Here is a 27,095-nt window from a genome sequence, read left to right on the forward strand (position 1 = left end):
ACGGTACTGCGACACGCGAGCGGGTGGAGAATAAGAATTATTTGTGTCTTACATATGGCGTTATACGGTTGTCATTTCGAATGTCTCCAATGGTTGCATGGATTGTGAAATCTGTGAATTTTGTAATCTTTTTGAATCTTTTTTGAATTTTTTTGAATCACTGGAATCTTTTTAGCGTATTTTCCTCAAAGTGAAAAATCGCTATTGGCTGCACTTTCTCGTCCGTCCGTCCGTCACACCACTGAACCGATTTGGGAGATATATTTCAAAATTTGTGTGTATTTGTACACGCTTCACTATTTTTCATTCACTTCGACGATAGGCGGCTCATTTGAAAGAGAATGTGGTAAGGAGTTCGTGCCTACGTGTATCTTTTCCCGGTTCTACCATTAATACTATTAGGAGGAAAATACGCTCTCGTCATTAATGTTTGCATAATGACTTTTTAACTTGTTCAATATCAGCCGTGGTGTGCTATAGTTTTGAAAAGAGAATTTAGTATGCCGTCTGTTTAGATTAAAATATATAAGGTGTTCCATTAAAAAATATGAGGTAAAGACCTAATGAATCTGTTACTTGACCCCGTATACTTATTTTGAAACGGTAGATTATGCATACCATACCTATTTAGAAGGTGTGCCAAGTAGTGATGTGTTCACTGTGGTAAAGATTGTTTTGGTTGAAAAAGTAAGTTCTGCGCTTCTACTATCTACATTTTCTATTATACCTACTTTACAATTTTAAATTTTCTTCGATGCGTACACGAAAAGGTACAATAGGCCTTCTGAATGGTACTATAGTAATGAATTTTCCGAAGATAAGCCCAGTTTAAGTAATATAAGGAGTCGTTCCATTCGAAGAAATCTGTCAATTTATTGCCGTTGGGTACATGGCACTGACTTTTGCTCAAATTGTTGAAGAATTATAGGTTTTAGTAACAGGCAATGGATTCAATGTTATAAAGTTACGACATATTTAGCTTATAGAAAGATCTATAATTGAATTTCCCTTTAAGAAAGAAATTAATCAAAAAACACATTTTTGGGCTTTCGTGGGCGAAACATTTTGGTACTTTACAGTACAACCACTATTGACTTATTGGACTTACTTGTTTGCTTTACTAGATTAGGTACCTCAAATTCTCCGATCTAGATTTATAGGGAATTGGGAAGGACCAAATCGTAATACTTAAGGGTCGTAGATCGGTATGATGCATTATTGCAACAAGAGGGATCATATCCCAATATGATCAAAATCAAAATATTGACGGGCGATGGTTTCTTCCAACCAGACAGTGGAACATTTTTCGTTCAGTTTTTAGAGAGAATGGCGCCTCATACGATGGGAATGGTATTTTATACGCGGCAAGCTTGTTAAGTTGAAGGACGCTGGTTACTCTCTGCGTTACTCATTTACAAAGTTGGTTATTAAGATGGACGGACGATAACGGTTTACAAGTTTAGAGTACTGACGGAGGCTTCAGTGAATAAATACAGTTTAAGGAAAGTTGCGATAGTGTAAATAACATGTTTGTCAATAGGATTTTGTGTGTTCTCTCGTTCATATATGCGGTTAAAGGGGATTACGCGGTACCGTCATTGACATTGGAGGCCTTAAAAAAAGGAGGATTTCGTGTTTATATTCCCGGTAAGTAATTATGAACCTTTAATGAAAGTACTCAAGTGTGCAAATTCGTATTGGATTCGAGTTTGGTATATTCGTATTGGATTCGAGTTTGGTATAGTCGACTATTGCGCGATTAAACGTTGGATTTCCCATGATTTCAAAATAAATTAACATGTAGGTAATCGATAAAGAGAACATTAACTTAGGCTCTGTATTATTCAAAACAAAGGTCATGCCAACGTTTAATAAATTGCCCCAAATTACTTTCCAAGTAATTTGATGGCGTCTATTCGCCATTAACTGGCAAATCTGAATTTATTAACCTTCAAACTGGGTATCTTCTTAGAGTCGTAGACAAAAACCTGTTGGGTAATTTACTAATTGCATACAGCTTGAAAATGAAAATATTGCCGCGGCCTTGGGTTAGTAACAAGAACTTAGTAAAGATGACGCACTTTGTATGAATATTGACAAGTGTTCTTATCTACCCTTTCGACGCAGAATCATTTTGAGATAATATCTGACCCGTTACGTTGACAAGTATGTCGAAGAAATGGCGAGAACGGTCATAAAAATTCCAAAGATAAAATTTGGTAATACACGTTTTTCATGTTGCAGCACTGGGATTTCCTTTACTCCAAAATTCCCAACGAATTTCCACTTCTTAAAAATCGTCATCTCCATTACTGTGACGACCTGAGGCGGGCATTTGGTGTAGATTTTACGAGCAATTGGTATCCGTGAACTACAAACACAATCTGGCAAATTGGCTGAGAAAAAGGTACCCACTAAACTAACTACTGCTATAGTATTTAAGAAGCAGTATCATCGATTGTACCTATCAGTAATAGAATATCAGGGGTGGTAGTGATAATTAGCGATCTTCTTAGCATTATGCGCAATCCCAACATTATACAGGGCCTTTCGCGACAGCCTCAGTTAGACGTTCTTCCGACACGGTTCAAGATAATTTCACTAACTTTGTTATTTCAAATGGAATTACCTTTTTTTTCCACATGTTGTCAAAGTGAGCTGGGGAAAGCTGGAATTTGTTCTAAAACCTTAAGATAGTCTTGAAAACGACCAATCTGAGTTTGTACCCCTCCAGAGGGGTTGAGCATTTCGGTCAGTTTTTCGCTTATACCTGACCCAAAGACAAATTAAAGAACAATTTACAAGGTAGTAATCGACTACTGAAGGACTACAATTTTTCCCATATTGATTATGTACCATTTGACAACTTTTTGTCGTCTGTAGCATCTGAAGTATGGCTCCTATGAAAACAGTCTTTTAATAAGGTGACAGGAGTGTTATTTTGTGACATTTAATCAGTCCCTGTACCATAAAGCTGGGTACATTGTGGCCTCCTTTGATTCTATTTCACTCGTTTCTTCAGTAATCGCTCGGCTAGGTATTTTCCACCTATTGATGTCGTTTATGGGCGCCATAGGATGTATCATGGATGGCAGCGGGCTTCGCGATGTTGTGAGCATCAACAGAGAAGATGCTCGCAGGTCAGGCATGCAAGGGACGCATGTTGATTCATCTGGCACTGGCTCACATTGTGTTGTCAAAGACGGATATCTCTGATGATGAAAACGACTCTATTTTGGAGGTATACTAAACAATGTTGAGACGCCAAATTTCCTTGAAGAATTGTAGCACCCATCAGCTCTACTTTGCACATTGTCACCACGAACCTGGCTGGCTGAACTCAAACAGCATGGTGCAACAACTAAACTGTGGGGTCAGTACCTCAAGGTGGTAACCATTGCAAAACCATTCATCCAGGTTGAAAAAAGCGAAACCTCATACCTTCACATGGAAACTGTCCACTTCCAGTGGCCATTTATACGCTAAATCATACCAGCTCTATCTAAAGGACATGATGAACCTAATGTAAAGTCATTGCAGTCAGATGCTGAGTTTGACCGTTTCGGGAAACAAGGCTTTTTATTGTATTTATTTATTTTTACCTTTATTTTTGAGTGGGCCAAGGCTGCTCTACCGACACAACCCACTATACATTTACAAATATCCATGCCCGAACCCTGATTCGAACCAGGGACCCTTAGTACCACAGTCCAGGTTCAACTGAACTGCGCCACACGAGTCGGCAATTACAGTCCGGAGAACGGAAAGGACAATCCAGATATGGCGGTATTGCTTGATTGATTTCAGTCACATGACCCCTACCCAATTGTAGATTTTGTGATGAGCACCAGCACTGGGGTAACCAGTGATGAGACCATTGATTGGAGCCAAGCACTTGAGAAAGGGAATAACGCCATGCAGATATACAACCCTGTGCTGTATTAGAAACGTCAAACTTAATGTGCAGGTTATCTGCTAAAAAGCGTTATTTCGTATGGGAAAAATCACGTTTTCTAGAGACCTGTACGTTAATTACAACGTTAGTGATCAAGGTTAATAGAGAGAATAGGTTGCCTCGTAACTTTCAGCCAATAAACGTTCACTATTAAAATACGCGAATGACGTCACCCGGAATCCCACTTTGTCCACATCATAAAATTAATTATTAACGCAACAACAACAGAACAAGTTCAAAAAATGCAAAATGGATCAAAATGGTACTTTACACGGATGTTCTGAAAAGTCCTTGCATTGCATTGTAAGAAACATGCTAGCGAAATATTATAAACACTTTATTAAAATATATGAATAGTTTATTTATTTATTTATTGTCCCTCTCTTATTATGGGGCCTCAACAGGCTTTCGCCCAGTTACAGAGAACAATCCTCTGGCCATTATAACCTGCATATACGATTGCTTACCTAAAATCTCGTCTTCCTTTTGGTCGCATTCGTATAGTGAAGAAATTTTTATTTCATCGAATGATAAAACAGTAGTACGGTTAATATTGGATTTTGTTTGCCCTGCAGTGCCCATAATAGATAGTACATCTTCTAAAATTCCACTCCTTAAGTTAAGACTCGCAGCCCAGCGTTGTAATGCAGATAAACCGGGAAGTGGATAATGTAGCTTTTCCCTTAAATAAATGTAGCACCGTTTACTAAAATATCGTAGAGTAAAAGCCTTAGACACTTCTTCTGGAGCCCATCTTGCTTTCTTTTTTTTCTTTAAAATAATATCTACTTGATTTGATGTTAAACAATTTTTGAAAGCAAACTTGGCTTGTACTTCGAAGTCAGTAGATTCGCCTTTTAACTGATGCTTTTCAAGATGACGGAGGGTTTTCTGTAATGATTCGTTATCGGTTTGGAGTATTTTAATTTCATTTTTCAATGCTTGATGCTTTTTGCAAATGGTCGAACTGTATTTTTAACACATTATAATCGTTTTCCTTGCTTGGCGAAGATGTATCAGATATATTGATGCAAGAAGTTTCAATTTCTTCTGTTTCTGCAGACAACGAAATTACACATGCTGACTTATTTGAAGTGCGCACCAGTTCTTCTACTAACATTTTTCTTTCTATAGCTGTTCTCTGGGACTCTATTTCTTCAGCTTCAGCGTCGTGTAAAGATTTTATATACAAAGATGGAATAGCTGTTAATAAAAGAAAACAATATAAGCCTTATCCATCTTAAAAACACCTACGTAGGTATTCTATACGAACCATTTTTTTTTTAATTTTTTTGCGACAATTCCTATTAGCCTAGCTTGCATTTCATCTGCATAATCTGCTGCCCGGAAATGCAGACTGCATACCCTATTGCACAAGGGGTTCAGTTTCCCCTTTCGATTGCACTTTATAGTCCATTCTTTTTGCAATGCAGTATCTTTTGGAAATTTGAAAAACTGAATTTTTAAGTCATTTGCTTTTGATTTGTTAGAGCTGCTATTGCATATAGCAACGCTACAAATATTTCCACCCGGCATCAAATTTCTTTAATCAATACTGAAGTATCTAACAGTAATTCAATCGAATTATAATACGCATATACGTAATTCAGGGATATCTGACAATTACTTACACATTTCAAATAACTGTCAAGGAGAACGAAAACTCAAACACCAATCAAATGGGACTTCCGGATTCTCGATGACGCGTTTCCTTAAAGTTACGAGGCAACCTATTCTCTCTATTAACCTTGGTTAGTGATACATCACAGGGCCGATTATTGGGAAAAACTTTCGCGATGAGTAATTCCTCTCAAAGCCCTAAAATCCAAGTTACTATCCATAACGAAACATCTCTGACAACTCAAACTCCATATCTTTCGAAAAATCGCATTCCTGAAACAGTCAAATAAACAGCTCAATTTATATTTTCAATATGAGTTGGTACCATACCCTGTTTCCAGTTTTAATGATACAGGAATGCAAACGAAGTAGTCGGCCTTCTGTGACATTTTTCCCGTGAACGAAGCTGTTGACCTCTCTCAGGGTGCCTTTGTGATTGAAGCGTCTTCTTACACAACGTACCACATGCCAGTCAAAGGAAAAATTCTCAACCATCCTTATAAAAAGGTACGTGGTATTACATGAACGATGACTACACCCTCAAAGAACATCTGTATTTTTTTATGGGTACATTAAAGGGGGCTTTAGAGAAAAATACCAAGTCAGCAGAGCGCCTTCGTCGCCAACACCAGTTTTCTGCAACCACTGTCCTATTAACGGAATCCATGACGTCCTCAATGCCAAAAAAGATAGATAGAAGATAGATAGATCATCCTTTTTACTGCACTGGCACCCTCCTCATGCAACATCTACCTACTAAAACCAGAGACAGTCCTCTCATCTAACACAAAAGACTTTTGATAGGATCAGTACTTTGGATGCTACAGACGAGAGAAAGTCGTCAAATGGTACATTTTAGACAATATGGGAAAAATTGTCGTCCTTCAGTCGTCGATTAGTACCTAAATTGGTCCAGTCAATCGACGCCGAATTTAATGCTCTTTAATCTCTTGGTACGGTTTGTGATAGGATGAATTGTTTAGTCCCAAAATTTCGAAGTTTTTGGCGAACCCCTGGAGGAGTACAAACTCAGATTACTTGTTGTCAAGCCTATCTTAAGGTTTTAGAACGATTTCCAGATTTCGCCAGGTCACTCTGAGGAACCCCCTTTCAGATTTAATTTTAAATATATTTCCTATGGTATTTTAAAGTAGACTAATACAATTTGAGACCAGAACCAGTACTGAAGGTTCAATGCATACCAAGATACAGCTCTTTAAATAAAGATTTGGTCAACTTTCGACCCCAATATGGAGGAAAATACTCCTTTAACGGGAAAAGTCACGGAAAAAGATGTAGCAAATGCTCGAGCAAATGTAATTAGCTTTAATTTAAGCACATAGGGACGTCCAACAAATGGAAAAACTGCATTTTTTCGCAAATTTGCTCTGTTTAGTTCTCATTATGGTTTAAGGGTAGTTTGAAAGGAAAAACCCGAGGGGGTAACATCTTCTCAAATTTTGTGACAGTATTGCGACAATCCCCATGATTTCCCTATGATTGCTGCGATTGCGACCACAATTCGGCGATTGCGATGGGATTGTCGGATTTTAGAGGATTGCATTGTGATTGCATGTGATTATGAATGATTGCAGACGATTGTAAATGATTGCAGGTGATTGTGGGTGACTGACAATGATTTTTGGTAGCTGCTCAAGTTGCTATACACGGGCATTTCCTAAGCAAGAAACATATTCATTTATGGTGGCTATTAGGGAATTATTAGTTGGTAACAGGTACTTTTAAACCGAGTTTTAAACACACAAATAAGAAGTTAAAAAGGTAATCGTAAACCTCGTCGTAAACGATTTATAAAAAGCGCATTACTCAGCGCATTACAATTGCATTCATTTCCCATACTGTAAGATGCAAGCAAACTTAAACTTAAAATTTCGTAAAAATCCGGCCACAAATAAGAAAGTTAGCGTTGCACATGTGCAATTCATTTTTGACTTGCTGCTTCAATTTCAGTTTATAAAAAGAACCCTACCCTAAAATTTCAGGGTATTTCTGGGCATGCACAAAACAAATTATTTGATTTGGCATTAGTTTCATCTTTATTCGAGATGCCTACATACAAAATTTCATTTAAACAACAAATAAAAAAAATCCAATTGCGCATGACCCCAACATATTTTTTGACTCGGCACTAGTTTTACTTTAGTCGAGGTCGCCATCTACATCTACAGCCTACATAAAAAGTTTCATTTAAGTATTTCACACATAAAAAATGGATTGCGCAAATACAAAAGCTATCGTGCACACGGACGGACAAACAGACAGACAGATACACTGACAGGCGGGCATACAGACAGACAGCAATACAATACAATCTCAAAAAAATGGGTTTTTACCATAACTTTTTTCGTAAGCGGCACAGAAAAAATTCCTTCCTTGGTGCAAACCTTGACAGCATAACGAACCAAATAGCGAAAAAAGTAGAAAAACTAGGGACGGACGGGCAAAGTGGCCACAATAGTAAGTTTTTTTATTTTTGTGGAAATGTGCTAAAAAGAAGAGTATTTCAATGGAACAAGTTCTATACAATCCGATAACTCTAATAGGGGGGTGGCCCACTCAAATCACACATACCGAAAGACGAACTAAGTGGCATGTGCTTTTTTTTGGGCCAATGTTAAAAAATGGCACAATCAAAATTTGAAAACATTCGCTCGCTTACAGAGATACAAGGGAAAATCAAAAATTGTCAATATCAGAATAAAAAGAGACACGAAATAATGTTTATTACAAAATTACTTGCTGGGTAATCTGCCGTTTACAAAATAGGTTACAATGTTACATATACGATGTCCGCAAAAAAGTTACTGGACTTAACCTCATTTTTTAAATAGAACACCCTGTATGTTTTAATCTAAAAAGATAGCATATTAACAATTTCTTTTTTAATATATAACGCTCGCGATAGGGAAAACAAAAAAATTCAAAATTATTAAAAAAGAATTAAAACATTTAAGAAAGATTCAAATATTAAAAAAACAACAAAAAATTAAACATTTTGAAATTTTTTCAAAAATCTAATATTGCACATTTTAAGTTTGTGTTATATTTCTAGAAAGTGAATTTAATATGCTCTTTTTCGAATGAAATATACAGAGCATTCTACTATAAAAATGACGTTAGGTCTCGGGTTAGGTCCTATAACTTTTTACCTGATCCCGTACACTTATTTTAAAACAGCAGATTATTCAACAGTCTTATAAAGAAACTTGTAAGAAAAATCTTTCTAAATCTCCTTTAATAAATATAGGTTCCGAGATAGGTTCCTTCTGAGATTTACAATTTTTTGAATTTCCTACGTCCATTTTTAAATTGAAATATTTTAATAAAAAACTAACATATTAAGAATCTCTTTTCCCAAATACCTACTACAAAAATTCCACATTGATTTCAATAGATTCAAAAGATTTAAAAAACCGAAAGATTCAAAAATTTTTTTAAAATTTTATTATATTTATCAAATCGTTTGACCTTTTTTTTAATCTTTTTTGAGCCCTTTTTGAATCATCCTTAGTGTATTATATTTTTTAAAAGTTAATATACTATATTTGTAGATTATTAAGCGCCTCTCTGTTTGTGCCAAACTCATGAGCCTAATCGGTTGAAACTTGCACAGTTAACATATATACCACATGTAACAAGGCAATTGAAAATGAGTCAAATCCAAGGCAATTGAAAATGAGTCAAATCCAATGAGGTGTAGGGTTATTCCGAGGTGCTGTGCCGCTTTTTTAGATCCGCTTTAGGGGTTTATTAAGTAGTACAGGGCTTTCCATTTAAAAAAAAAAGTTAGGTGCAATAACTTTTTTGCCTAACCCCGCGTGGCGTGTGATTATACCTAAAAACAGGTGAGGGTGTGCACGATTGCCAATGTGATTGTCAGATTGTCAAACGATTGCGGGATTGCGAATCTGATTGCGAGATTGTTTTAGGCGATTGTGAGATTGCAAACGCGATTGTGGGACTGTGAGGGAGATTTCCACAGCAATCAGAGGGATTGCAAGCGATTGTAGACAATTTGTGACAGTATTGCGGAAGATGTTACCCCCTCGGAAAAACCATATACATCCACCCGAAATTTATATTTCAACTATTAATACTGTGCTCTATAATGTTATTTTTAGTTAAGATTGTTCATTTTGAACGCTTCGTGGGTGGTTCAAAATTTTCTAATTCAGCCTGATAAATCGGCACATGATTGCCGACGTCTTCTGCCACTTCGCTCATCATTGTTGTTTGAATGTTGGGCCTTCTTCCCTCCCATGGCATCGGTTTGCACCCCCAGCCACTTCTGAACTTGGTAGCAGCTGTTTTTTTACAAATTTCTTATAGCGCACGTTGTTGAGGGTATCTTCAATATAGTCTCCTCCATACAAAGCTACTAGGCAGTTCGCTCCGGCATCTGCGATGTCTGTGTCGGTTGCAAGGGTAGAGTTCAACGTTTTTATCTGAATGGCAGATCACAGTTTGTTCTTTCCATGCCAGAAAATGGCAGAGGTGGTGTCGCACCCAGTGAAGACGTAGAGAAAGAACTCGAATCCTGGGGACTTCTAAATCTCCCCCATGGAATGAGGTTGAGGAATATTGTAAGGGGCCAGAGCTATCTCTGCTACTTTCATCAAAGCCGATCACAAACCATTGAGAAGGACATGGAGGTCCGCGTCTTCTCCAATAATTAGCCAGAACTGAAAGTTGCCACCTTGACAATGCCGCAGGTACTTTGTGTCAATTACCTGGCTTTGGAAGGCGTTTGTGACCGGCATGACGGATGTTTATTTTATGGAGGAGGTGGATTCTCCTTGTACGATGGCTAAGTTTGCGATACCATCGCCAGAACAGCGGTTCATAATCTGACGGCAGATATCACTAAGTGAGCAAATCCCACACGTTTCTTTCTGTACTCGTCGACAGTCTTACGTTTGTTTTTCAGTAGGATGGTTTCGAGCAACAGTTTACAGATTCAGGAATCCCTGAGTCAGCTTCCTGTACGAAAGAATCGGATGGAGGGTACTCACTAAGGTTCAGAAGTAACTGTCAACATGTTTGTACCTATGTGGTACGTACTCTTAACTCCCTATTTTTATACGTTATTGTACGTATAGGTATAGTATGCAGGTTGTGTTAGAACATCTGTAATATGTACGAAAACTGTACGTACTACGTACCTAATGTACTATATGATATAGCCCTCGCCTGGCTGGAGCAAACTAGTTTGCGACTCATTGAATACGTCGGGGATGTACAGGGTGTCCCATTTTCGACATTTTTATAGGATATCTCCCTAATTGCTAGTGTTATCAAAAAAGTAATATGGGCGTTATGTGCTTTATTTAAGTCAGATTAACTATATTTTCTTAGAGAGACACAGCATCTAAAGGAATCGTTAAGAATCTTCAAGAGCTTTTAAAAAGATTAAAAAAGTCTAAATGGCCCGAAGAGGTTGTGTCACCTTGAGTGTTTGTAAACTGAACCTTGATGAACTTTTTAGATTCTTTGGAATTTTTTGGTCGCTATCAGTCTTGAAAAATTTCCAAGAGCATTCTAAATGCTTCTATTTTGACAGACCTTTCAGTGTTTTAGCCATCAATGGTGTTTATGATTTGCGTTCGTTCGTGAGTGTTTAATAAATCTACAAGTGGGTAACAAATAATCTTAACGAGTCTTTAAGAGCTTTCGAGAGTTTACCTTTTAGATCCCCATGAGTTACCAGGGGGTGTTTTGTCTTTTACGAACTTTAATAGCATTTAAGAAACTTTGAGGGTCTTCAAGAACCCTCAAGGTTTTTAAGCTATTTCGTTCTGTCTATTTTTAGATCATTTGACTATGGGGCACATTTTTAAAATATTATACAGAGCGTAACAATGTAAGAAGGAATGTAAAAATAATGAGTTATAAAAATATAAGGCAATATTGAGACATACGAACTACGTACAAGTTTTCCTGAGAATTTAAGGACAGAATACGTTCTCTTGAAATTCTTTTTAATAACCTTTGAAACCATCTCTTTTAGTATTTCTCATAAAAATCTTCTTGGAGGTTTACTTAGGAATTGACTAGAAACACTTCATTAATCTTTCTAATTAGTTTAATTTGTTAGTATTTTTTTGCGCCATCTTCCTAGCTCATCATACGCTTCTTATTAGAAACATTTTTGGGCTCTCTGAAACATTACAAGTTTTTTCAGAAACTTTTTAAAAATAATTCCAGGTAACTTCTGTCTCAAAACCCTTAGGAATCTGAAATCTTGGAAATTTTTATGAAGATCTTTTTAAAAATTCAAGCATCTTAAAAAGCACTATGCTTTCAATCGTGGGTAGGTACTTGCAAAAAGTGGCTGGATAATCCAAATGCTGGCAACCAAAAAATACTATACAAACGTCTCAGAAGCTTTATAATTTTTGTAGGACAGAAACACTCTGCTGCTTAAATTACTAATTAGTTGTAATTTATGGTAATTTTACTTGATTATCCACCGACTTTTGAAAGTGTCCCACCACTAGATTAGTCAGTTTGCCGTAACGTTTAAGATTCGGACCTTACAGGTGGTAAGTTCGAATACCACAACTTGCCAGTTGTACAGAATACCCTCTGACTACCATGAAGACGCTCATGCTTATCTATCTCCAATAATTATTACACTGTCGTTAGGAAAATCAATTAGCTACTTTTCTAAAATTACACCAAGATTCCTGAATAATGCAAACTAAATTTAGTGGCAGATTTTTTTGTTCTTGAATTATTTGAGCCATTTGTGTAATATACTCAAAAACAATGCTAAGGGTGAATGTACCGTTTTGGAAAACACACGCACATATACAATTTAATTTTGATTTAGGGTAATAGCGAAAAATTAAAGTGCTGTTAATGTCGCAGATGTCCCCGGCACGGCACTATTTGCATTTCACGCAAACATCAATGACAATATTCGCGCACAACATCCAGGTAGTGTTAATGGGGAGGCAAGGACTCCAACGAATGGGTTTTGGATACTGGAATTCAATGACAAGCTAAAACAGGGAGACGTGGTTAACTACTGGCTATTCGTAAATGCAAATCATTTGGGATATAGAAAGGACGGGGAGCCCATAAAGATTACACGTGAGTTGTTGCGCGAAAAAGCCCATTGGCCTAATTACGATTTGCATAGGACTTCTGGATGCGTACACTGAGCTTAAGGGTAGATGCGAACCCGGGTCTACTGTTATTAATGGGGGTAAAGCGACGTGCGTTGATAACGTGATCTTCCAAGATAAATTCGATGGAAGTACTATCAATACGATGCTTTGGAAGGTGGAGCACAGAATTCCCACGTATTCCGAACCAGTAAGTGAATAGCGTATGTATTATACCTCTGAATGTAGCCTTACAGAATTCGCCATTTAATTCGTATGAAAATCGGGAAGATACCAAATTTATCAAAGATAACAAATTGCACTTGAAACCAAACGCAGTTCCAGAATCAGACGTTCGGGGAACCTTAAATTTGAGAGAAGGGTACGTTTTTGATCATCTTATAACTGTCTTCGTAATATGTCTTAAAACAGATGCACGGGAACTAAAGAAATAGAATGCTTCTACGAACAAAGATCATCGTTTCTGTTACCACCAGTCAAAGCGAGTAAAGTTGTTTCAACGACTTCATTTAAGTATGGAAAGGTTGAAATCAGAGCCAAACTGCCCAGAGGCGATTGGATATTCCCTAGTAAATACTCGACGGCCGCGTAATGAAATGAGGAATATATTATTTTTCACTTTCAGTTGTACAATTGGAATTCGCACAAAGGGATATCGCAAATCCGTCAAAAATTTGGATAGCGTACAGTAGAGGTAATACCAAATTAATCATGAGCGATCCAAACGACATCGATGTACGTGGATTTAGTGGGACCGATATTGGCGGGCGTCTCTTGCTCGCAGGACCTACGTTGGAGGAGCGCGAACCTCAACGAAGCAAACGGTTGGTTCACAAGTACGCGGATCAACCGTTCTCTGACGATTATCACACTTACGGTTTGGTGTGGACCAAAGGTGGGTTATTACACAACGTGTTTTGGAAAATGTCATAGTAAGCCCTTTCAGATCAAATGCGTTTCTACGTCGATTCTGAGGAGTACGGATCTGTTGATCTGTCAACAGAAAATCTCGATCGGGAGGTTAGTACACTTTATCCGCCATTTAGTTTGATTGAATACTCTATATGATCACTGGTTTATTTCCTTTTATTTTTAGTGCGTACTAAGTTTAGGCGTCGGAGTTGGAGGACTATTCGATTTCCCTGAAGGAACCTATTCCGGAAGTAATTACAAACCATGGAGCAATGAAGACAGAAACGCAATCAAGCGATTCTTTGAGAAGAAACCCATATGGGTTCAAACGTGGGATGACGAGAAGTCCTGCCTTATTGTCGATCATGTACAAATTACGGCAGTTTAAACCATTTCTAGCCGATTTTGTGCCAATTTTGTCATATCTTTTAGTGATAGAAAACCAAATAAAAGACGTTTTTGTAATAATTCCATGTGGTTTAAATCATATTAATAATTATGCGCAAAACAGATCAAGATTGATGCATTCGGGTTGTGTCTATCCAGATGATAGTAAAATGGTTTGTAACCAATGATTTAATATAAAACTTTTACAAAAACATGATGGTGCTTATTATTTTTGGATTATTTGTAAACAACTGTCTAAATACTGAATATATACTCAACACTTTGATAAGTATTTAAACCCAGATCAGATTATTATTATAGTGCTAGAGGTGGTCCCAGTCGGTTCCTCCACTATTGTGCTTCCCAGTATTGTCTACCCTTCCAAAATACCTGCGTCTTTAACAAAGTCTATGATTTTGATTGAGCGAACCCTCGTGTTACTTCCTCTTGTCTAATTTCTTCATTTCCAATTAGTTGCGTAACCCCCCTCAATTTTCTCCAAGGAACCGATTATCCCCTCTGTTCCTTCTGGAATTTGATCAATTTCCTCGCAGTAGGTCCTCCACGAGTCACGTTTTGCACCATGGCCTTATTGTATTCGGCGAGAGTAGTTCGCGGTATTGACTCCACTCCCCCGTGTTTTTTGCAATATTAAAAAGCTTCCTAGTTTGTGCCCGCAATCCAGAGAGTCTCTCGTAAAACTGAACCGGAAAGATATGATCGTGACTCTCGCTTCCGTTTTTTTCTCGTTGAAAATTGCTGGTAAAAAATTTTACTATCATTCTCTTACTCTTTTCCAGCGTGCCTACGTTGTCAAAAAATCCGAAGAAGATCTAAGCGAACTTTTCGAGTTTGAACTCGCACCTTTCCCTATGTCACAACTTCAGTGAGGAGGAAATGCGCAAGGGAACAAAGTCTGCAATCTTCCCTCCCATGGAGGGAGTCAAATTTTGGCAGGAGGATACCTATTACATAAAGTTGTACAACAAAAATTCCAAAATAACATTCGAGATGTTTGGGTAGCAATGTGGTTATTGTATTTGATGGATACACAACTAACAAGGGCCATCAAAGTCCCAAAGAGGCAGAACGAGATGGATTCGAACTCTAAGAATCATTTGGGTGTCCAAAGTCGAGGACACCAATTTAAAAACAATCGGACCAAAATTGTAGAAGAAGATAGGAACAAACTGAAAAATCATCACGTTAGTATAATACGCTTGGGGATGGCGCTCAGATGTTGGTGAACCCATATCATGTAGTCCTGTCCCCTGAAGTTGTTAATTACACGGCTGCGGTAGCCACATATGTACACTCCTCATCTTTCTACAAACGTTTTTCTACGGGCCAGCATTTGCTGCCAGCCGACCAGCCAATGAGATTAAAAGCTACTTTTTTACAAATAAATTCGCAAAAATGCGCTAAAAAATTACAAAATCAGAAAGGGCGCACCAACAAGCTTAGGTAAAGCCGCTATCCATCATCCAATGTGTTATGGTTGTTTATAAAAATATTAAAAAAGAAACACAAATTTTGAAACTGATTTTAGATAATCAGTTTATTTGGAAAAAATGGGTCTTACACCAATAATTTTTTTTTATATACTCATTTCGTTTTCGATTACTGGGTAATTGATAGGCACACAATATTTGTGGGAAGATGCACATGCGTTTTCCTTTTGAAACCTGTACCTACCCTTTGCACGAGCAGAATCACGAGATCACATCATACGCGCTCTTGATATGGACACCTTCTACTAGGAAAGTCTCGTCTATTTTTTAAATCCCAACAAAGCACAAAAACTCATCTTTTTACGCTTCTTGATGAATTTTGAGTGTCAAAATTGTATGACAGGTCGATCGGAGACAATTTTTTCTTCGGGGCTCAAAAAAAGGCAGTTATTACCTTCCTTTTTTACCAAAAATCGACTACACCAAAATTTCTCGGGAAAACACTTTTTCTTATTAATTTGGATGCGTAGAATCCAAATCAATTCGTACTTTTTCGATCAGACTTCTCAATCAAAAGTTATAGACTAGAAACCAATTTCGAAAAAAAATTGAAAGGGCTGTAACTTTTGAACTAGTAGCCCAATCTTGGAACTGTTTGAAATTATGGATTCTACAGGCCACATTCTATAAGAAAATTTTTTTTCCGGGTCGATCTGAGACAATTCTTTTTTCGGTGCTTGTTCAAATGCAAAAATTATTATAGGCAATTTCCCATCGTTCCCGTTAAGACCCAAATCGCAACGTTTCCTTTCTACTCTATAAGGATGATTCAATTATACTTGTGCGTTGTCGGCTTGAAGCACAAAGGAACGCTGGCCAAAAATGTAGGTACACACCGTTCTCCCGCTACGCCACCCTTTCCTCCCAACTTTACTTTCGCGCCGGACTACCTCACTGGTGGCGGCTTTCGGTACAAAAAACGCCTCACAGGCTTCCATAAATTCACCACTATAAACCTTATTTCCTCCATTCCATGTTTGCAGTAGAAAATCGTTTTATTTTTTCCTTATACCCCCCGTCACGGGGATGCTCAACTTTTCCACCGTACCTATCTCGTGACGCCCATCGTTGCTACCGCCCTGTCCGCTCCAAAATCTTTCTATCTCTTTCTCTTATCGCTTCGAAGTTAGATTTTTAGATTTGTTTATCCAAAAACTGTCCACTTAGCTTAAATTTCCTAATAGAATTTGATGGAATTATTGTCACTGTCAACTGCATTTATTAAAAAAAACTTGAATACAAAATTTTTATTAATAATTCCTAGCATCTACTGCGGTTTTAGATATAGTTCAATATAGGACCTTCATAGTTATTTACTGTTCACTGGTCTAGTCTTTCGGCTGAGCTTCTCTTCGTGTAACAACTTTGACTTGAATTCCATTCCGATTTGTTTCGTATTATTTAAAGTAGAAATGGCATTAGTCAATAGATTATCCCATGCGGCACAGTACTGCTCCTGATCGTATTCAACAGCGTTGGTCATTTTCAGCAGAGATTTACCTTTTTCCGTCGTGGAGATCAATTGCTTGATAACATCCTGGTGGTTCTTCATCAATTTCTCTTCTGCCACCTGTAGTTCTGACACAGCGTGATGAAAATTTGCGATATCTTCGGATATAGTGCCATCATCGGAAGTTATCGAAGCCGCGTTGGTTTCAACGTCTCCAGCCACGAGCTCTTTGACTCTGTTGGCGTATCGCAATGTGTTTAGGGAGTGTTCGCAGGAGGAGACACCTGGCGAAATCATGGCAATCATGCACGTTCTCGAATTGGGACCGACAAAGGAATCTTTGAGGACCTGAGTCAGTTTGCTCATGCGGAACGGTAGATGGTTTTGTTTGAAGCCCAAGGCACGAATGCATTCCTTGAGGGCTAGAAGCGATTTATTAATTTCCGCCCCTTCCATTCGCGTATGTCTATCTGTAGAGGCGGTATCCGCACCTCTCTCATTGCCCGCCAGATCTATCAAAGACAGTTTCCCATGGACGATATTTTTGTGGCCAGGCGAACGCAGAATAAGTTGGAAAATAGCGTGCGAGCGCGAGGAGTACGTGTTAGCTGCAGTTTGGCCAAAAGTTCTCGCCATGTTTCCTTTGGAAATCAGTTGCAGGACCTCATTCGGAGATAGCACCGCCTTTTCGGTTAGCCCCACTATTTGTATTTGCTGTTTGCCATCCTCCAGTACGGTAAGCTTCTTTTTATTTGCTAGCAAGTCAAACACCTTCCCCGAGTAGATCTCAAAGAAACTGGCCGAGACTGTAAGCTTTAGATTTGCGTAGGTTGACCGCGCCATGTGGAATACGTCTTTGGTCGCCATTCCATACACACCTTGGTGACAATCTTGGTTTCGTCCGATGAAGTTGCCGCCCATTGTGTGCGTTTTTCCAGCACCTGTTTGGCCGTACGCGAAACATGTCGCGAAGCACCCCTGAAATACCGATTTAACCAACGGCTGCGCTGTGTACTTGTAAACAGTCGCGTTGTCGCAGGTTTCGTCGAACGCGTAGTCAAATCTAAACATCTGATTGTCCATGTACTTCGTTAGGTCGATCTTATTCTTTGGTTCGTGAACTATCAATTGATTTATCGACGGAATGGTGATTACGTCGACCTCTTTCCGAGAAATTTCGTTCTTGTTCAGCGGCCGCTTTCTCACACAGACGGTTATCAAGTGACTCTCTACAATGTCACTCGTGGATAGGGGTTTGAAGACTAGACCCTTTCGAAACTCGGAAATCATGCGAATGAGAGCCTGATGCGGGTTGTCGGCGCCTCCAAAAGCTGTCGCCTTTTCAATCTTTTCTTCCACATACTTTTTCCGACGATCTTCGCGATTTTTCTTTAATTTTTCGACTCTGGCGACCACTCGACTGGTGCGAACAGGCTGAACGTCCGTTAGGGATTCCACGCAAGAATTGCGAAGCTGTACGCGGTTGATCTTGCGTGGTATGGGCAATGACGTATCTCTGTGGGTCGTGGTATGCGATGAGGTTTGGACTCGAGGCTTCGGAAGGTCTTCCGGTGATTCGGTTGTATTCTTGTGTTCTATGCGTAGGTGAGGATTTAAGTTTAGTATGGCTACCAATTCGACTTCTTTGCCTTTCGTTTCATCATTTTCACACCATTCTACGTTTGTGCACTTGGCATCCCAGTCGATTCCCGCAACGAACGCGGAATGTATTCGTCCATCCGTTCTCCGAATGTCTACTCTTGTGCCAACCTCGAGTAAATCGGTATTCGTTTGAGTTGAAGTCATTTTGTTTGACAGTGAGCCTGAACAGAAAATTAGATTGTTAGTCCTTATCTCTGATGCCTAGTATTAGTAGGTGCTGAATGTGCACATTGCAATGTCGTCTACACGTAACAGTTTAGAAAAATTACGAAGTTAATAGTAAATTTTTGGTGTTGTCGATGAACAATGACCCTTATTTGGAAGTAAGGGTGAAAACAATTTTAATGTGTTCATCTCCATACTTGTATGCGAACTTCAGCAGCAAAAAAGAGAAATCGCGAATCAAGGTATATTTTTGACATATACAGGGTGTAGAAAACGCGCCATAGAGATTTCAATGGTAATTCCTTTATATTGAAACATTTTCTCCCCTAATTATTTGACACAAATGTTGTAAATACATTTTTTGTAGATTGTAAAATTCTGCGTCTATTCATGTTCTCATTTGTAATTTTTGGTTGTGAGAAATCGAAGAAATTAAGGAAAATGTAAATTAAAATTATAATTATAATCTAATTTTTGTTTCAATAATTTCACGGCTGGGACATGAGCACACGCAGAAATTTTCAAGCTACAAGAAACCTATTTACAACTATGCTCTAAATTAATTAGGGGAGAAAATAGTTCGATATAAAGAAATTAGCATTGAAATCCCTATGGTGCGTAAACCGTTACTACACCCTGTATGAGCTGTATTTAGTATTACCACTAGTGTTGCCGCGAGACGAGACGAGACGAGACTTTCGAAAGTCTCGTCTCGTCTCGTTACCTCGAGACGAGACCAAGTCTGAGTCTCGTCTCGTCCTGGTTCAGTCTCGTCTCGTCTCGTCTCGTCTCGTCTAGTCTCGTTTGGTCTCGCCTGGTCTCGAGACACTATCCAAATATAGTGTATGTAGGTAGAGCAATGAGCATATAGCATATAAAAGACCACGAACTACGAAGGCATGACAAGTAAATAATAGGAGTAATATAGTAGGTACGAGAGCCGGACGCATGGAACCAGTAGTGATAAGCTAACAAGATGAAATCTTTGTTACTGGATTCCTTGCAACTTGAATAACACAAAATGAGTTTTCTGCCAGCCTTTTTCTGGCCGGAATGTTATTAAAAATAGGCACTTCCGGTGAATTTTTTTCCGCAAATTAAACCGAAAACCAAACCACCTGAAATTGATAACCGTAGGTTGAGGGCGATGGGTTTTAAGGAAAAATTCTTTTCTACCGAGTTTTGTCCAGCCGGAAATAGCGGCAGAAGCGGATTAATTGAACTGTTTTTTTGTGAATTGCTATACTCATAACACAACAACTGGAGGCCTCAAGATGGCCTCCGTGTCCGTGGGCACAATTAAACAAGATATGTACGAAGAATCGCATACGATTTTCAGGGAATTTTTTGACAGCTCGTAATCGGAAACACGACTTCTAATCCGCAGTGATCCTTGAACTCGTAGAAATCGATTCGCAAAAGTTTATTTTTTTTTGTTCTCGATTTAGACTATTCCGCTAAAACAGTACAAATAAATACAAACAAATTCGAGACCAAACGAGAGTCTCGGCGAGACTCTCGACGAGACTCATGCTTAGTCTCATCTCGTCGAGACGAGACGAGACGAGACTGAACCTCGGTCTCGTCTCGAAAATTCGAGACGAGACGAGACGAGACGAGACTGAGTCTCGTCTCGGCGACATCACTAATTACCACAGATATACGTAACATATATCTGTGGTATTACAAACATATAATAATATACCTACCTACTTAGAGAAGGAATTCATAGTCTTAAGATAACATACGTAGACCCACAATTTCACATACTCGCGTTAAGGTTTTAAATTATTAAATATACAGTCTTATTATGATTTAACCGTGAACAAACCCTATACATATTTTATTAAATGGAGTTCAAATCGGAGACCGAGGGCGTCATTTAATTGGGCCAATAGTACCTATTCAAGTTCTGTTCAAACCCACGTTCAAACAATTTGTACTAGTAATACCTACTGGCGCTATGTTTTTTGCCAAGGTGTTGCTAATACTACCCCTTTTAATAATACATAGGGTTATTCATGTTGAGCGCCCAGAACAAGAGAGGGATAATAAATAAATCATAATTATAAAGTCGCTATAGCCTTGGGCCCTATTTGTAAAACGGACAGTGTAAAGAATTCTTTTAGTATAATAATGTGTTCATTTGTTACAAATCATTGCCTGTTACTAGTTTAAAACTTTATGCGGTAGATTCAATCACGAACATCCCTCCTCCTCTGACTCACAACATTTTTTGAACAAACATCCAATCGAATGCCTTAACAATATTGTTAGCTTGACAACAAAGTTAACTATGCTTTATAATACCAGCCGTATGTGCTAATCGCACTAGAGATGGTATGAATACAGGAACTTTCCGTTTTACATTAGAATTGTAATGTGTCGGTATCCAAACACTTTCTGCCACAGATGATGTTGGTCCTTTCAATGTCCCAATATTTGCGGCGTGGCAGAATGTTGATCTGATAATTCCTCATTTTCCTTTTGATAAGATATTCGATTCTTAAGAGATGTTCAAGGAAATGAATGGGGCTGGAAAACAATCAGCCAAATTTTGGTGCCAATTTTCACAACCGAGATACCAGCTCAGGTATTTATTCTTCAATTAATATCTTGCAATGGTAAAAAGGGTTGAATTATCTCAAGAATATTGAATTGAATGTTGAATATGTTGTAGTGCATTAGGTTTAAAGGTGAAACGCGTGGTGGTGTGGCAAATGGGTCCAACACAAAACACAAACGGAAATTGTGTGGTCATATTTTGTTTCTAAAAAACAATCTGCTTGATATGTAGCCTTTATCTGTGGTCAAAGGTCTTGTATTTTACAAGATTACACATTACTGAGTATATTACCTCACTAGTTTTTGCAGAGCTTTAGCATTCTAGTCATATTTGTGGCGGTTAAGGTACGATTCAGAGCAAAAACGTATAGGGCATAAATTATGAAGAATTTTATAAGGAATAATTTAGGTTCTATCCATTTTTCTCGACAGAATAACACTTTTCACCACACACCAGTGTCAGGTCAGATTAGCGGGTGGTTTTTGAATCAAAAGAGGATGAAGCATCATCTTGAGAGGTGGAACCTCTTTTGATATATTTACTTGTCTCTAAGGAGTCCGTACCCGAATTTTTAATACTTTATAAATTTTGTCTAACCTAATTTACGTCGACTAAGTATTTACACTGAGTCCAAGATAAAAATGGCTATCATGGGGATCTCCGAAACCATAGAAGATACGACGATAGTCAAATTAGGAGAAAGCTGCACGACTAAAGAGTTATTATCGTGCTTTAAAGAAAACCAGAAAATTCCGATTGCTTCCGAATATATGTCAGAAAAACCGAAATTTACCAATTTCGTTTGTATTTTTTCCTGATGTTATACGAACAGATCCAAAAAAATAGAAAACACTTTCTAATTGCCACTTTTTGAGCTTTACAAGACACCGTTGAAAGATTTTCAATACAATGCTTCGCTCGGAGAAATCATCATCAAGTTTATTTTCTATACGACCCGTAAAAAAAGTACACACTGTATTGAGTAGCATTTTTAATTACTAATACAACCAAGGCACACAAAAAAAATAGTTGGAAACTGCGCACAATATGTTAACCGTGCGAGAATACCTATCGGACATATTTTTCATTTCCCAGCAAATTTACTTCAATAGGCGTTGTGCGAGGGTGCACCATCCTGTTGAAACCAACAGTTTCCAACCATTGATTTTTGTGTGTGCCGTACGTTGTTGTATTAGTAATAGAAAATGCTACTCCATACAGTATGTACTTTTTTTACGCCATATACAAAAATAAGGTTGATGATGATTTCTCCGAAACGAAACATTGTATTGAAAATCTCTCAACGTTTTCTTGTAGAGCTCAAAAAGTGTTCTTAATTTTTTTGTATCTGTTCAAATAACAAATTTCGGTTTGTCTGGTATATCGCATGTCGCATCGTCGCTAAGTGAAAAAATGAAAAAAAAATATCTACGTTAAATCATGTGTGGCTATACTAAAGACAATTATTCGGATACACCTACGCAGTTTTACTGTATGTTTAGAAGGTAGCATCACTCAACTTTAAAAATGAAAAAAAGGCGAGTAACTTTAACGCATTTTCCATGAATGGATCAGTACTTCTCGAACGGTCATGCAGTGGACTATTTATGTGCAGGTACAAAGGAAAGTAAGTTAAGGTCTAAATATTCTTATAAATCAGAAACTTGGAATTGCGCAAACTGCGCATGCGCACACCTTATGTATATTGAAAAAAATGCGATATGTTTGTCTTTACTAGAAGCATCTGATATTAGATTACTGGGTATCAGCACCAATTAAGATATAATAATTCCTCATTTTCAGGTCAAATTGTCGTGAATGTTTATTCACTTCATCAGGACATGAACTACAATAATCACTACAAATGATTAAAGTTAAATTTAGACGTTACTTACGTTAACTTTAATTATTTATTGTACTGATTATTGTAGTTCATGTCCTGATGAAATTACGACGTTCTGTGAGAGAAGTTTTAAAATTCATCCTTAGAATAGAAGGCATTCTGTAACAGCATATCCATGACACATTTTCTGAACGCCATTTTAGCCGATTTTCTGTCCGTGCGTCTGCGCGTACTACAGATCTTCATTTAAAAGCTATCCTCGTACTTTTTTGACGTCTTGGTCAGCAAGCTTGCTAGACTTCGACTCATGAAATTTTAACAGCCGAATTTAATAAGGAAATAAGGTGATTGATTATTATAGTATGAACGAAGTGAGTGTTATAACAAAATCGACTATCATAATCGCACATTATAAACAAATGTTTTACGCTATTTTGTAGTCGAGTAAACGCAATGGAACACCAGGTAAATTTTACTTTTATCTTGGTCTTTTTCTTCTTTTAATTTAATTGCTAATTATCAGTCGGAACCATATATAACATTATTAACGTGGGGAGAAATCCATTCAGCGATGTTATCCTTCTTTTAGGTCACTGGGCCAATTTTTCATTTTTAGTTTTCTTGGCGGGGGATCCTGTTGTAGGTTTGGTGCAAGAATATATGGATGGACTTGTCATCGTGGCTCGTTAAGTGATGGACGTTAATCGCAGATGTGCCGTTATCTGAACGTATTATTGGAAAGACAGCTAGTCTTTATAATCGTAAAAGTTCTTGTTATAGAAGAAAGTTAGTTAAGTGCTACGAGTGTGGAGAGATTTACGTCGTGATAAAAGTGAATGTTTTCATTGGAATTAAAGAAGTGAAGTAGTTGTTTCCCCCCGTTAAGGGGCGTTCTTCCATCATCAAAGAGCCAAATCGAGCTCGAAATACGACCCAGAAGATAAGATTTTCATGTTAAATTTTGTACCTGGCTGGTACCCAAAGCTTGAGAGGCTTACAACAAAGGTAAAGCAGTAGCCTTGGGGTCGGTGAGGGGCAGGGCTTCAGTTAAAATCAAAGATTTGATACTGCTAGATGGAAGATAATCTGAATGGTCAACTTTTTCGCAAGCACCAGTTAAATCTGCCTGTTTTCCTGTTAACCGAAAAAACTAGGATCTGTGGAGTTTTGCTTACGTCACAAAACCTCAACAATCACAAAATGTGCACCCTGTACTTATAAACCTTAAAACTTAAAAAAAATACCGACTGACTAATTAAAAGATCAATCCTTTCAGGCGGTTTAAAGGTATCAAAGAGATCCACAGTTTTTAAAAGGGCAAGTTATTTAATCAGTTACACCTTTCAAGTAAACTGAAAAATCTAAAAGACATAAGACAAGTCAAGGACATCAAGATTGGCTTTTAATCAAACGCACCCGTTCGATTTAACGGAGTATTACAAGTTCAATGGCGAAGTACACATGCTTGTGTGATCCAATTTCTTCAGTTGGAAGTCGATAAGAAGATCTTGTCCTAATTATTTCTAGAAAAAGCCGATAGCACAAACTTATAAAGCGCAAGCACAATAACGAAGTTATTCTCACGTTATCAATTTAAGCGAACCGTAAAAATATAATTGAGCGCAGTTTATTGATATAACGTCGTCAAAACGATGACCGAAATGAGTTTCGCGTTACGTGTGCTGTCTTTTGTCTTCATAGTTACCCTTGGAGGTCGCCATGTTCTCGCTAAAGGTTGCGTCCACAAAATGGCAACGCGTGAATAACATAACACGTATTTTCTGCAGAATCAGATATCAACGGCACAACCAAAGCTCCCCCAGCGAACAGGAACCTTTGCATGGAAGGTCAAACCACTGTTAATGGAAAACGTAGCTGCAAAGGTAAAATTGTGTTTCAAGAACTATTCAGCGGGTTATCGAACAAGTGGCGGCCAGAAATAAAATTTGCTGGTGATCCGGTGAGTACCCCATGGGTTTGTTGCAAAGATTTAACTGATTACTCGGTCAGGATTACGAATTTGTACTCTATAAAGCTAACTCCACAAACTTGTACGTCAAAGATAACGCGTTACATATCAGACCAACGCTATTGGAAGACACCTATGGAGAAGGTTTCGTAACAGAATCGAACGGACTCGATTTGGGCATCGTGTAAGTTGAACCATCGTCAGAGAATAACATTAAGCGATCACGTTGCAGTTGCACCGGACTTTACGGTACCCTACAATGCGTGCAAAGGCCCAGGGCATGGATAGTGCTACCTCCCGTCGTTTCAGCGCAAATTTCAACCACCGACTACTTTTCGTTCAAGTACGGCATTGTGGAAATCCGTGCAAGACTTCCAGCCGGAGATTGGATCTATCCCGGTAGGTAATTGCGACAATTTAATATCAACACTAATCGTCCCACGAAGAAATTAGCCTAATTTCCAGAAGCGAGCTGTACGGGCCGGGATACGAATCGGGACGCATACGCATCGCTGTAACAGGTGGAAGTAGCGATCAAAATCGTCATTTGTTCGGTGGCTGCACTTTTGGGTACTCTGAAATGGCCAGAAGGTTCGGTTATAAACGGATTGCGTCCAAAAATCCTTGGTCAGACGATTTCCACACGTTCAAAATACAATGGAAGCCAGACAGCATCTCCTTCGGCGTAGACAATCAAATCTATGGCACCGTTACACCGCCATCAGGAGGATTTGCTACGCTACAAAATATACTGCAAATCGACCCTATGGTAGCCGAAAGATGGGAGGGAGGTACAGTACTGGCACCTTTCGATCAAGAGGTACGAAATGGCTGGTTTGCGACTCGGTAATTAAAACGTTATTTCAGATGTTTATTACACTGGGGGTTGGAGTTGGCGGGCAGATGTATCCCGACCTTCCCGAAGTAAACAAGCCGTGGAATACGGACGATCCCAAGGCGCAACTGCAATTTTACAGAAACAAGGAGAAATGGTACAATACGTGGGGTGATAAAAGCGAACTGGTGGTAGATTACATAAAAGTCTTTGCCATTTAAGGAAATAAAATTTTTCATATTTATTAAACCGCGTTACTTTCGTCAGTGATAAGCGTGTAAGTGTAATAAAGTGTGACGTATTTAATTTCTGACGTTTTTTTGTATTATCTGACTTTATAACCCTATATAACTGTTATTTATTATAGAAGACGATAAAGGGATATTCTAACCATTGAGTGAATTAACTTTCACGAGATGGTCAGTTTCCCTTTATCGTCGTGTACTATACAAAACTTGATTTTATAGCAGAGGCCATTGTATCTAACGCTCTAAGGCCTAACAAATCACTTTTGGCCAAGGTGCACACAACATTTTTTAGGCGATCATAAAAAAAAATTCAAAAATTTGCTCATAAACATATTTTTTCTGAAAATCATAGTTATCTTAGACAATTAAAAACAAAGCATTTCCTGTCATAATGTAATAAATTATAATTACCATCTTTGCGTGTGTTTTGTGCGTATCAAAATGGGTGATAGCGACAGTTCAGATACCTACCCAAAATGAAATTTTGGAAGCTGCAAGCGTTGCGACCCTAAGTCATATATGATATAAGAGCAGGCGTTTGAGAGTAAAAGTACAATCGCACTTCCTCCGCTGCACAAGACATTAATAATGTCAAATGCAATAAGTCCTTCGTAACTGTGGCTTCCAAGACCTTATAGTTAACATGCTGTACAATTATTAGAAACCTGATTACCTACTTTGATGGTAGGTATAGGTAGCTACTTGTGTTTTCGGTTAATTGCTGGTGATTCTTCGTATAATAATGTAAGCAACAACATCTTCCTCATGTTTTGGTTCTACACTTCAAAAGGTCTGGAAGCAGCAAAGATTGAAACGTCAAA

General features: G+C 38.2%; 2 protein-coding genes and 1 pseudogene across 2 annotated transcripts; 2 read left to right on the forward strand and 1 right to left on the reverse strand.

Annotated features, from left to right (window-relative positions):
- Positions 1–1,360: 1,360 nt before the first annotated feature.
- On the forward strand, positions 1,361–14,107 carry LOC116174894 (beta-1,3-glucan-binding protein-like). The gene is made up of 8 exons (XM_031492920.1): positions 1,361–1,647; positions 12,467–12,691; positions 12,741–12,916; positions 12,963–13,087; positions 13,138–13,295; positions 13,352–13,621; positions 13,673–13,746; positions 13,823–14,107. Exons 1-8 carry the CDS (start codon positions 1,527–1,529, stop codon positions 14,024–14,026), a joined length of 1,353 nt encoding a protein of 450 aa, XP_031348780.1. The 5' UTR covers positions 1,361–1,526; the 3' UTR covers positions 14,027–14,107.
- A 2,631-nt stretch (positions 14,108–16,738) lies between these two features.
- Positions 16,739–18,826, reverse strand: LOC116174892 (annotated as a pseudogene).
- Positions 18,827–24,637: 5,811 nt separating this feature from the next.
- On the forward strand, positions 24,638–26,332 carry LOC116174895 (beta-1,3-glucan-binding protein-like). The gene is made up of 6 exons (XM_031492921.1): positions 24,638–24,956; positions 25,010–25,182; positions 25,233–25,375; positions 25,424–25,590; positions 25,638–26,011; positions 26,059–26,332. Exons 1-6 carry the CDS (start codon positions 24,875–24,877, stop codon positions 26,245–26,247), a joined length of 1,128 nt encoding a protein of 375 aa, XP_031348781.1. The 5' UTR covers positions 24,638–24,874; the 3' UTR covers positions 26,248–26,332.
- Positions 26,333–27,095: the final 763 nt, after the last annotated feature.

This window comes from Photinus pyralis, unplaced genomic scaffold (genome assembly GCF_008802855.1).
Source record: "Photinus pyralis isolate 1611_PpyrPB1 unplaced genomic scaffold, Ppyr1.3 Ppyr1.4_LG6, whole genome shotgun sequence".
Classification (NCBI taxonomy): Eukaryota; Metazoa; Arthropoda; class Insecta; order Coleoptera; family Lampyridae; genus Photinus; species Photinus pyralis.